At 46.1% G+C, this 13,157-nt stretch overlaps 1 protein-coding gene across 1 annotated transcript in view; it reads right to left on the reverse strand.

Moving 5' to 3' along the window:
• The window catches only part of LOC129705980 (ethanolamine kinase 1-like), a 125,617-nt gene extending 113,580 nt beyond the window's left edge, over window positions 1-12,037 (reverse strand). The window contains exon 1 of the mRNA XM_055649955.1: window positions 11,783-12,037. Within this exon, the coding sequence (XP_055505930.1) occupies window positions 11,783-11,926 (144 nt within the window). The 5' untranslated portion in view covers window positions 11,927-12,037. The remainder of the gene's footprint in view (window positions 1-11,782) is intronic.
• Between the last annotated feature and the right edge of the window lie 1,120 nt (window positions 12,038-13,157).

Consider the following 13,157-nt stretch of genomic DNA (forward strand, 5'->3'; position numbering starts at 1 on the left):
GGAGTAAAAGCCACGCAGGTCACGGGAAGAATGTACAAATTACACACAGACAGCACCCGTAGTCAGGATTGAACCTGGATCTCTGGCAATGTAAGGCAGCAACTCTACTGCTACGCCACTGTGCCAACCCAGAAATTAAAAAAAGCCACAATCCTCCTTCAGACTTAGAGACTTGCGTTAGTGTGTCCTACAACCTGTGTTAGAATGCCACAGAGTCACTGAGTAACATTCTAAATTGTACCACACTGCAGGTGAATATAGCAGTCATTTTGCACACAAGTTTTCACAAACCATAATAACTCAATAATCTGGCGTGGAGATATTATATTGCCTCCTGCGCTAATATTTTAGTTTCTAAACGAGTGGCTATTCCTTGTATCAGCACAGCAGTTGCTAGTCTAAGCTTTAATGACGTACTCCTTCCATAATCATAAACTATTAAGGAATCTCATTTTAGACTTTAAACTCTAATTTTGTACAGCAGAATATTTGCAATTTAAAGGCATAAAAATATTTATTCACTGCGGTAAACTTCTGGCACCTAGTGGTAGCATCTAAGCATTACGGCACAAGTCCGCTAAATGGAACCACATAGCATTTTGACTCAGGGCCTAATTGCTCCAACTCATTGACGTCCTCTAACTACACTGTTGAAGCCCACAGAGTTAACAATCCTAATCCTTACATAGCTTAAAGAGGAGACACATGGAACTGCAGATGCTGGAATCTGAGACCAAAAGATATTGGAGCAGGGTTAGGCCATTCAGTCCATCGAGTCCGCTCCGCCATGCAATCATGGCTGGTCTGATTTTTCTTCTCAATTCCAATATCCTGCCGTCTCTCATTAACTTTTGACACCCTTACTAATCAAGAACCTCTCAATCTCTGCTTTAAAATAACCCAATGACAATGAACTCCACAGATTCACTACCCTCTGATTAAAGAAATTGCTCTTCACATCCACATTCTAAAGGTACGTCCTTTTATTCTGAGGCTGTGCCATCTGGTCCTAGACTCCCCCACCACTTGAAACATGCTCTCCACATCCACTCCATCTAGGCCTTTCACTATTTGATGATTTTTTTAATTCTAAAGTCTCGCTATTGGTAGCAACTTTGGGTAAAATACTCCAAGATTCTGCCTCAGCTTCCCTTTGTATTTCAAATAGTCACAGAGTTCTGAGAAATAATAAATTGCTTCATCTTTGTCTTAATGTGATCTTTATTTTTGTTAGATGGAAGTGTTGCATTTGTTTTCAGAGAGCAATCCACCCAGTGCCTGTTTGCCAGTCATACATGGAAATCCCATCAGAATCTTCCTTATCTCCAATCTCACGTTCTCCAGACACACTGGTGGAAGACATATGGTCATAAAGCATGGAAACAGGCCCTTCACCTAACTCATCCATACCGACCAACACACTACCTACGAACTAAGTTGGACACATTTACATAGAACACAGAGAACATAGAAATTAGGTGCAGGAGTAGGCCATTCGGCCCTTCGAGCCTGCACCGCCATTCAATATGATCATGGCTGATCATCCAACTCAGTATCCCGTACCTGCCTTCTCTCCATACCCCCTGATCCCCTTAGCCACAAGGGCCACATCTAACTCCCTCTTAAATATAGCCAATGAAGTGGCCTCAACTACCCTCTGTGGCAGAGAGTTCCAGAGATTCACCACTCTCTGCGTGAAAAAAGTTCTTCTCATCTCGGTTTTAAAGGATTTCCCCTTTATCCTTAAGCTGTGAAAACTTTTTTCACGCAGAGAGTGGTGAATCTCTGGAACTCTCTGCCACAGAGGGTAGTTGAGGCCACTTCATTGGCTATATTTAAGAGGGAGTTAGATTAATTTAGAAACATGGAAATAGAAAATAGGTGCTGGAGTAGGCCATTCATCCCTTCGAGCCAGCACCGCCATTCAATATGATCATAGCTGATCATTCAAAATCAGAAACTCCGTTCCTGCTTTCTCCCCATATCCCTTGACCCTGTTAGTACTGAGCTATATCGAACTCTCAAACACATCCAGTGAATTGGCCTCCGCTGCCTTCGGTCAGAGAATTCCACAGATTCACAACTCTCTGGGTGAAGCTTTGCCTGCATTTATCCCCTATCTCTCTAAATCATTCCTATCCACTAATCTGTCCAAATGTCTTTTAAGTGTTATTATGTCTGCCTCAACCACCTCCTCTGGCAGCTTGTTCCACATACCCACCACCCTCTGTGCGAAAATGCTGCCCTTCGGGTTTCTATTATATTCTTCCCCTCTTACCTTAAAGTTATGTCATCTTGTTCTAGATTCCCCTACTGTGCATTCACCCTATCAATTCCCCTTGTGATTTTATACACCTCTATAAGGTCACCCCTTAGCCTTCAGCGCTGCAAGGAATAAAGTCCTAGTCTGTCCAACCTCTTCCAAGAGCTCAGGCCCTTGAATCCAGGCAACATCCTCGTAAATCTATTCTGCACTACTAACTTAATGACTTTCTGCAGTTGTACAGAGCCCTAGTGAGACCACACCTGGAGTATTGTGTGCAGTTTTGGTCCCCTAATTTGAGGAAGGACATTCTTGCTATTGTGGAAGTGCAGCGTAGGTTTACAAGGTTAATTCCCGGGATGGTAGGACTGTCATACGCTGAGAGAATGGAGCAGCTGGGCTTGTACACTCTGGAGTAGAAGGATGAGAAGGAATCGGATTGAAACATATAAGATTGTTAAGGGTTTGGACATGCTAGAGGCAGGAAACATGTTCCTGATGTTGGGGGAGTCCAGAACCAGGGGCACACAGTTTGAGAATAAGGAGTAAGCCAATTAGAACGGAGACGATGAAACACTTTTTCTCACAGAGAATGGTGAGTCTGTGGAATTCTCTGCCTCAGAGGGGCGGTGGAGGCAGGTTCTCTGGATGCTTTCAAGGGAGAGCTAGATAGGGCTCATAAAAATAGCAGTCAGGGGATATGGGAAGAAGGCAGAAACGGGGTACTGATTGGGGATGATCAGCCATGATCACATTGAATGGCAGTCCTGGCTCGAAGGGCCGAATGGTCTACTCCTGCACCTATTGTTTATTGTCTATTGTCTATTGACAACCTTCCTGTTGCAGGCTGACCAAAACGGAACACAATACTCCAGATGCACTCATGTCTTGTGCAACTGTAACATATTGAAGAAAAAAACTGTAGCACTATCTGGTATTAGGATGTGGCCAGCATTAGCATACCAAATTTTTATGAGCTGGATGATATTAACGTCAACCGCAGTGTGGGTCTGGAGTGGTATGTTGCCCAGATGAAATACCATAAGAACCAGTTGCATTTTCACAACAGTCTGGGAGCATTTCCGATCAATTTCTATTTATTGATTGAATGTAAGGTATGTTCGGTCTTGTGTCTATTTGCACTCTTTAGCGTTGTTAGTCGAGTCCCTTGAGTCAAGAATGTTTTATTATCATGGGTGCCAAAACGGAATAACAGACAAAGTACTCAAGAGACGTAATGAACACACACAAACATGTTCAATAAATACAAAACCCCAATATAATGCAAACCAAACAAAAGCACAAAGTCCCTAGTACAACCCAGACCGTTCATAGTTCAGAGTTTAGTTTGTGGTTGTAGTGTTCAAGAGCCTGATGGTTGTTGGGAAGAAGCTGAACATGGAAGTCTCCATAAGTACCGCCCAGTGGACTGGGTCCTTGATGATGCTGGGTGCCTTTTGATGGTGGGGAGGTGAGTACCCGTGATGGAGCGGGCAGTGTCCACCACTTCTTGTAATCTTCTTCAATATCGGGCGATTACCGGCCGTTCAGATTGTCCCCTGGCTGTGATGCAACTAATCAACATCCTCTCTGTAGTAGGCATGTAAAAGTTCAAGAAAGTATTTGCCGATTTGCTGAATCACCTCATCTTCATGCTCATAAGACATAGGATCAGCATTAGGCCATTCGGACCATTGAGTCTATTCTGTCATTCGATCTTGGCTGATCCATTTTTCCTTCTCACTCTCATTCTCCTGCCTTCTCCCCATAACCTTTGATGCCCTTACATATCAAGAACCTATCAATCTCTGCTTTAAAAATACCCAAATGACTTGGCCTTCACTGACGTCTGTGGCAATGAATTCAACTGATTAACCACCATCTGGCTGTAGAAATTCCTCCTCATCTCAATTCTAACGGTACGTCCTTTTATTCTGAGGCTGTGCCCTCTGGTCTTAGACTCTCCTACTGGTGGAAGCATCCTCACCACATCCACTCTGTCTGGGGCTTTCAGTATTTGATGAAGCATTCTTCTAAGGAAGTATCACCATTGTCAGCAACCTTTTGCAATGCAAATCATGAATCAGCCCCAATGTGTTTAAGACATTCTGTTTGATCCTGAAATCGGTAACACCTGTACTTTTTCCAGTTTAAACACAGTAAGCCCTCGTTCAGGTAAAGTATCACCATTCCAAACGTAGTAGAAACAAACATCTGCAGTTGCTGGTTAATACACAAAATGGACACAGAGTGCTGGAGTTACTCGGCGGGTCAGGCAGCATCTCTGGAGAACATGGATAGGTGGCGTTTTGGGTCAAGACCCTTCTTCGGACCCTCGGTCCGGAACTGGGCCTGGAATGCAGATGAGTTGATGGGTTGCAGCCTGCTGCCAGCCAGGGGAGAGGCGAGGATCGGCAAGTCAATGGTCGCGGCCCGCGGGCAACTGGAGTGCGGGTGAAGATCGGCGATGATTTTGGGAGGTACGACCTGGAAGCGTGGGAGGAAGTAGTGTAGGCTGCAAGCGTCCGGGAGGCAGTTCAAGTTGGGGGTGGCATCGACAGGCAATGACCTCCAATCATTATGACCTAATTCCCTTATAAAGAGGTCCATTAAAATGGGGGTTTGTTCTGCACCCTTCCTATAACAGGGTGACCAAAACTGTAGATCTCACAGCCCTCCTCTGTAAGTACATCCTTGGTCACTTTGCTCTCCGTTAGGTTTAAACATTTCTCCCTCACAGCAGGAGAGATAGTTGGGAACAACGGGGGTAACAATGACAGGAGGATCTGTCACCTCTGTAATGAGACACCTTTCACACTGGCAAATGGGAATCTCGTCAGCACACATATAATAACACAGGAGAAAGGGGAATGGAAGCTGGCAAATTATGCAGTGATCCTGGGTGTCGTTTATGACGAATGTGTATACTTACACAATGATCATTTCATTCATATAACCCTCAAATGTGTGAATGGATCCATGGCATCATGGAGCCCTCTGAACTAACAATGTGTCCATAACAATCAAGATGGCTCATCTAAGCATCTCCCATTTATCCACTGTGTTTAAGAAGGAACTGCAGATGCTGGAGAATCGAAGGTTACACAAAAAAGCTGGAGAAACTCAGCGGGTGCAGCAGCATCTATGGAGCGAGGGAAATAGGCAACGTTTCGGGCCGAAACCCTTCTTCAGACTGATCGGGGGCGGGGGTGGGCGGGGACAAGAAAGGAAAAAGGAGGAGGAGACCGAAGGCTGGGGGATGGGAGGAGATAGCAGGGGGACTGAGGAAGGGGAGGAGACAGCAAGGACTAACAAAATTGGGAGAATTCGATGTTCGTGCCCCCAGGATGCAGACTCCCCAAACGGAATATGAGGTGCTGTTCCTCCAATTTCCGGTGCTGCTCGCTGTGGCCATGGAGGAGACCCAGGACAGAGAGGTCGGAGACGGAGTGGGAGGGGGAGTTGAAGTGCTGAGCCACCGGGAGGTCAGCTTGGTTATTGCGGACCGAGCGGAGGTGTTCGGCGAAACGATCGCCCAACCTCCGCTTGGTCTCACCGATATAGAGAATCCCATTTATCCACTGTTTGGCCCATATCCATCTAAACCTTTCTTATCCATGTACTCATATATTGTCATATTACTTGCCTCAACTACCTCCTCTGGCAGCTCGTTCCATACACCAACTACCCTCTGTGTGAAGAAGCTGCCCCTCAGGTTACTATTAAATCCTTCCACTCTCATCTTAATCCTCTTTGTGCTGATAATTTAATTACGGTGTAGAATAATGTAATTTCTGTTAACATACCTTATAAAGTACCTGAAACAAATACTGCACAGTGCAATATCTAACAGCCTACATAACAGAGGTGGCACAGTGACACAGTGGTAGAGTTGCTGCCTTACAGTGCCAGAGACCCGGGTTTGATTCTAACTCTGGGGTGCTGTCTGGACGGAGTTTGTATGTTCTCCCCGTGACCATGCAGATGCAGAGTCTTGTGGATGGAAGGTATGAGGGTCTTATTCATTGTTTGTTGTCCTCTATAAACCATGAATAAAAATTGTCCCATGGACTTTTATTATAAAAGTTTTATCAATCATTTAAGAAATGGAATGTTCACTGTTGTCTGGTAAATAATCTCCATGAATACATTGTAGAAGCAAGGAACTGCAGGTGCTGGTTTACAAAAGAAAGTGCTGGAGTAACTCAGCGGGTCAGGCAGTATCTCTGGAGAACATGGACAGGTGATATTTTGGGTCGAGACCCTTTGTCTGAAGTATAGACCAGGCTCGAAACGTCACCTAGCCATGTTCTCCAGAGATGCTACCTGACCCGCTGTGTTACTCCCGCATTTGTGTCTTATTCGATAAATACAATGTTTATTCCATAAGTTTAGTTTAGTTTAGTTTATTGCCATGTGTACCAAGGCACAGTGAAACACTTTTTTGCTGCATGCTAAGGAGTCAGCAGCAAGACTATACATGATGGTGATTGAGACAAACGTCCTCAGTGTACAGATACAGGTTGGTGATAAGATGGTTCAATCGCCTATCTAGAATGTAAAAGGATAGATGGGAAGGTGTCAATGCCACAGTGATGCAGCCTAGAGTTGCTGCCTCACAGCACCAGAGAGCCGGGTTCATATCCTGACTACGGGTGCTGTCTGTACATGTTTGTACGTTCTCCCTATGACTGCATGGATTTTCTCTGGGTCCTCCGTTTTACTCCCACACTCCAAAGACGTACATTGCCTTCAGTAAACTTGTAAATTTCCCCTGGTATGTACGATGAGTGTAAGTGTGCGGGGATCGCTGGTCGGTGCATATTTGGTGGGCCGAAGGGCCTGTTTCTTTGTTGTATCTCCAAACTAAACTAAACTAAAGCCATCACTACTCTTCCCTCCCCCCATCTTCCCACTGAGGGGGTAGGGGGTGGAGGATAATGTTGCCTCTTCACCACCTGATCATGGGGACTCTCCCCTATCCCCCCCCCCCCCCCCCCACCCCCCGCCCGCAACTTACTTGACCTCAAGAATCCTGGTGCAGGGACCAGTGCCAGTCCAAGAGTGAGCGGCCTCTGACCCCTGACCAGGTCCATAGGTCAGCGGGAGGTGGTGAGGGAAGAGTGGGATGGAGGGAGGAGAAGGAAGGAGGGAGACAGATGGGGGAGAGAGGGGGAGATGGTGTGGGAAATGTGGGCAGAGAATGAAGAGAGGAGGCTTCAGCAAACTTAATGTGAGCTTTCTATCGGCGAATATTAGGCCGAGTAATCCTTCCTTCATAATGGAGGTGAATGATTGGAGCGTGCAGGTTAGAGATTCCTTTCAGTGAACTTGAATAGAGAGTGCTGGGAAAGACAAAACTGTTTTTTTTTGCAAATTTCTTGTAAATGCATGTGACCCATTTGCCCATGTGCAGAGATTATCCAATTTGCAGATAACATATCATCAGAAAATGACACACTAGAGTGCTGGAGAAACCTAGAGGGTCAGACAGCATCTCTGGAGAACATGGATAGGCGACGTTTCAGGTCGGTAAAATGTCCCGACCTGAAACGTCACCCACGCATGTCCGCCACAAGTGCTGCTTCACCCGCTGAGTTACTCCAGCACTTTGTGGTTTGTTTAGTTTTTAGTTTAGAGGTACAGTCGGGACCTCCGAGTCCACACCGACCAGCGATCCCCGCACATGAACACTACCCTATACACACTAGTGACAATTTACATTTTCATATCGCCAATTAATCTACAAACCTGTACGTTTTTGGCGAGTGGGAGGAAATGTAAATTATAGACACAATGAGCTGTTATTTTCTCTCTCGAAGTTCTCGGAGAAAACCCACGCGGGTCACGGGGAGAACGTACAAACTTCGTACAGACAGCACCCATAGTCGGGATCGAACCCGGGTCTCCAGTGGTACAAGCACTGTAATGGGGCTGTTTCAATTCAATTCAATTCAACTTTAATGTCATCGCACAAATACATGTATCAGTACAACGAAATGCAGTTTTGCGTCAGTCCGTAGTAGTTGTACATAAAGAAAAAACAAAAAAAAATAGAAAGAGGGAAGATACAGAATAATCAGGAAATACAGAATGATTAAACAAAGGGGACGGAGGGACCAGAGAAATCTCAGTCAGGCAATTGTTTGGGCGACTGCCGCAAAATCAACAACACAACCTTTGTACCGGGACACAGCTAATTCTGCCACGTTCACATTCATTCAAACAACAACATTGTCCGTTTCCAAATATTTGCGGAGAAAAGCACACAGAATCTATGTGTCCATGGGTCACATTCAACGTTGATTTTTTGGTGTTTATTTTAATCTACGTTTATATATTTCAATCGGTTGTAGGCAGCAGTTGGAAAGAATGCAATTATGTTCTTACTAAAGATTAGACTCAACAACATGTCGGGTCGGGATACTTCTTCATTCTAACCTAAAACATTGCCTGTCCCTCCTTCCTTCTCCCTCCCTCCCTGCCTCCCTTCCCTTCTCTCTCCTTCCTCCTCCATCATTTCCCTCACCATATTCCTCCACCTTCTCCACCTGCCCTCTCTCTCCCTTCTTTCTCCACAGATGCTGCCTGTGTTCTTGTGTCCACTGTGTTCCTCTATCACTTTATGCTGATGTGCAGATAGAGTACAGCAGGTTAACAGGCCCATCGGCCCATCTTGGCCATGCTGACAAATGTGCCGCATCTAAGCTAGTCCCACCTGCCCATGTTTGGACATATCGCCCTAAATCTTCCCTACACAACTATCTATCTAAATGTCTTTTAAATGTTATTTTATGTATTATAATAGTATCTTTATAGTATCTTCCTCAATTACATATATCCTCTAAATGAAAAGGTTGCCCCTCAGGTTAACATTAAATCTTCCCATCTCACCTTAAACCTATGTCCTCTGGCTTTTGATTCCCATTCTGTTTAAAAGACAAAGTCTGAAGAAGGGTCTTGACACAAAACGTCACCTATTCATTTCCTCCAGAGATGCTGCCTGACCCGCTGAGTTACTCCAGCTTTTTGTGTCCATCTACAGTGCCATTCACCCTGCCTATTCCCCTCTGGATCTTATACACATTCAAAAAATGGGATACAAAGTGCAGGAGTAACTCAGCAGGTCAGGCAACATCTCTGGTGGACAAGGATAAGTGATGTTTCTGGTCAACCACAAATGCTGAAGGGTCCCGACCCAAAACATCACTTATCCATTGTTCTCCAGAGATGCTGCCCGACCCACTGAGTTACTCCAGCACTCTGTCATTTTTCTGATGATATATGCTATATCTTCTATCTACAGATTGGATAACCTCTGCATACGGGTCACATGCAGGCATGTGAGACTGGATTTTGGCAACATGTTCGGCACAGACTTTGTGGGCTCAAGGGCCTGATCTTGTGCTGTGCTGTTCTATCTTCTATAAGAACTGTTGATGAAATACCGTCTGAGTGTGATGGATTAACACAACGCGGTGATAAAACAGGACAAATGTGAAAGTATCCAGTACTTAGAGTTAATTTCCAGGGAACATTGAATAGAGACAGTCAACGTTATTGTTGGGAGAACATTGCTGCAGATTTGCCAATATTCTGCATGATTATTTTTTTGGCTGCAATATATCTTTTAAAGTTGACATTTAAAACAATCAAGCTAATTAGCAAAGTGCAGACTTCAATAGAAAGAAAGAGGAAAGGCCCTTGCTATATTTCAGAGTATATTAACACATAGGTATACATGTGTGTTGGGTGGCATGGCATTGATGAGACCTGAACCACCATGATATTGGCTCTTCAGTTTGAAGGCCATTGAGTCATAGAGCCATCCAGCTCACAAACAGGCCCTTCGGCCCATTTGCCCATGCCGACCAAGATGCCCAGATAGAGTGTTTAAGAAGGAACTGCAGATGCTGGAAAATCGAAGATACACAAAATTGCTGGAGAAACTCAGCGGATGCAGCAGCATCTATGGAGCAAAGGAGATAGGCAACGTTTCTGGCCGAAACCCTTCTTCAGATAGAGTCCAGATAGTCATAGAAACAGGCCCATCGGCCCAACTCATCCATACTGACCAATACCCCCCATCTAAGCTAGTCCCACCTGCTCACATTTGAACATATCCCTCTCAAAGTTCCCCATCCATGTACCTCTCCAAATGCTTTTTACATGTACCTCTCCCAACTACCTCCTCTGGAAGCTCGTTCCATATACCCACCTTTCCATATACCTATTTGAAAAGTTTACCCCTCAGGTTTCTATTAAATCTTAGCTCTCTCACCTTAAAACGTTAAGTTCATGTTATAGAAGCTGAATTAGGCCAATCGGCATATCGAGTCTCCTCGGCTAATCAATCATGGCTGATCTATCTATCCTTCTCTACCCCATTCTCCTGCATTCTCCCCACAACTCCTGATCAAGAATCTGTCAATCTCCACCTTAAATATGACGGCCTCCGCAGCTCTCCGTGGCAATGAATTCCACCGATCAACCGCCCTCTGTGCTCTGGTTCTTTCTCATTTCAATTAAGAATAGTACAATAAGATTGGTGAAATCCTGACGGTGGATCAGTTCATGGGTTCATGGACCCAATGCAGCTTTGGGGGTTCGTTTACCAATAAAATGTGTAAAGAGAATGCAAAGCTGCTCCCACTGTAATGAATATATCTGAAGGATCCCCACCTGTAATGTAGCCCATCCATTCCCTCCACAGATGCTGCCTGGTTCTGGTGTCCTGTGTTGACAGCCCCGAGACGAGATGAAACCAGGGGCCACACAGTTTAAGAATAAGGAATACGCCATTTGGAACGGAGATGAGGAAACACTTTTTCTCACAGAGAGTGGTGAGTCTGTGGAATTCTCTGCCTCAGAGGACGGTGGAGGCAGGTTCTCTGGATGCTTTCAAGAGAGAGCTAGATAGGGCTCTTAAGTATAACGGAGTCAGGGGATATAGGGAGAAGGCAGGAACGGGGTACTGATTGGGGATGATCAGCCATGATCACATTGAATGGCGGTGCTGGCTCGAAGGGCCAAATGGCCTGCTCCTGCACCTATTGTCTATTGTCTATACAAGGAACAAGGAACAGCCACACTGCTTTACAATAAATCCCACAAAGTGCTGGGGTAACGGGTCAGGAAGCATCTCTGGGGGACATGGATGGGTAAATATTCAGGTTGAGGCCTTTCTTCAGACTGATTGTGGTGGAGAGCCCCGACCTGAAACGTCACCTAATCATGTCCTCCACAGATGCTGCCTGGCCAGCTGAGTTACTCCAGCAACTGTACGTGTTCAACATGGACCTGGAGCTGGACGCGAACTGCTCGAGGAACTCGGCGGGTTAGGCAGCATCTGTGGAGGGAGAGTGGACTCAAGGAGGGTCTCAAGACCTGGAGGAACGTGGTGTGTGTCCATTCCCTCCACAGACGCTGCCCGAGTTGCCCCACCATCTGCCAAGTGTCTCCAGATTGGAGAGTGTCTCAAGAGGATTGCCGTGGGTCCAGTGAAAACTCGGGACTTGCCTTGAGTTTGATCTCCGCCGGTTTCCACAGCGGCCGCACCTGCTCCAGCAACCTCTCGATGTCCTTCCTCGGCTCCTTCTCGTCCACCAGGAGGTCCAGGTGCTTGGTTGCAGTGGCCGGGTGGTCTCTACCCGACCTCTCCATGGCGCTCACACCCCGGAGTATGAGCGGCTGAGTCCCCGTGTGTTGTGTGTGTGTTGTGTGTGTTGTGCTTGCGACAACTGGTTCTGGCCATTGACCTGTGGTATGTGAGCAGCCGGCATTTGTGAAACTCCACTCCAACAAGGGACATCCCAACGCGCCCAGCACCCTCTTACCCCCGCGGGTAGCGCAATGCAAGTGCTCAGTATTGCAGAAACGAGATAAATACAATCCAGCGTATAAATATTGACTTCTCCGACTTCAACTAACCCTCCCCCCCTCTCTCTCCACCCCTCACACACTCTAGTTCTCCTAGTTTGACTGTGTCCTCCTGATTACATTTGACTTTGTATCCCCCTCCCCTCAGCTAACAATGCTCTATTCCACATTTTCCTTGACATTCATCCTTTTCACACCTTACCCTTCTATATCTCTAGTCTCCCTCTCCCCTCACTCTCAGTCTAAAGAAGGGTCTCAACCCAAAATGTCACCCATTCCTTCTCTCCAGAGATGCTGCCGGTCCCACTGAGTTACTCCAGCATTTTGTGCCTCTCTTAAGAAATAACACCTCCGCCTGAAGAAGGGTCCCGACCCGAAACATCACCCATCCTTTTACCCCAGGGATGCTGCTTGACCCGCTGAGTAATGCCCCTGTCCCACTTAGGAAACCTGAACGGAATCCTCTGGAGACTTTTGCGCCCCACTCAAGGTTTCCGTGCGGTTCTCAGAGGTTCCCTGAGGTTTTTGTCAGTCTCCCTACCTGCTTCCACTACCTGCAACCTCCGACAACCACCTGCAACCTCCGGGAACCACACGGAAACCTTGGGGTATTACTCTAGCATTTTGTGTCTATCTTTGGTATAAACCAGCATCTGCAATTCCTTTCTACACCGATCAGGCAATAGCAATTAAGCAGAGATGTAGGATTCACTAGGAAGAGGAGGCTCTGGAGAGGGCAGAGAAGGTTTACCAGAACGATGGAGGAAAGAACTGCAGCTGCCGGTTTATTCCCAAGATAGACAAAAAATGCTGGAGTAACTCAGCGGGACATCTCAGCGGGAAACGTCACCCATTCCTTCTCTCCAGACGTGCTGCCTGTCCCGCTGAGTTACTACAGCATTTTGTGTCTATCTTTACCAAATCATTCCTGGATTAGACGGTATGAGCCATAAAGAACGATTGGACAAGTTTGGATTGTCTCCTGTAGAAATAAGAATCTGCAAAGTGCTAGAGT

Source organism: Leucoraja erinacea, chromosome 18 (genome assembly GCF_028641065.1).
Source record: "Leucoraja erinacea ecotype New England chromosome 18, Leri_hhj_1, whole genome shotgun sequence".
Classification (NCBI taxonomy): domain Eukaryota; kingdom Metazoa; phylum Chordata; class Chondrichthyes; order Rajiformes; family Rajidae; genus Leucoraja; species Leucoraja erinaceus.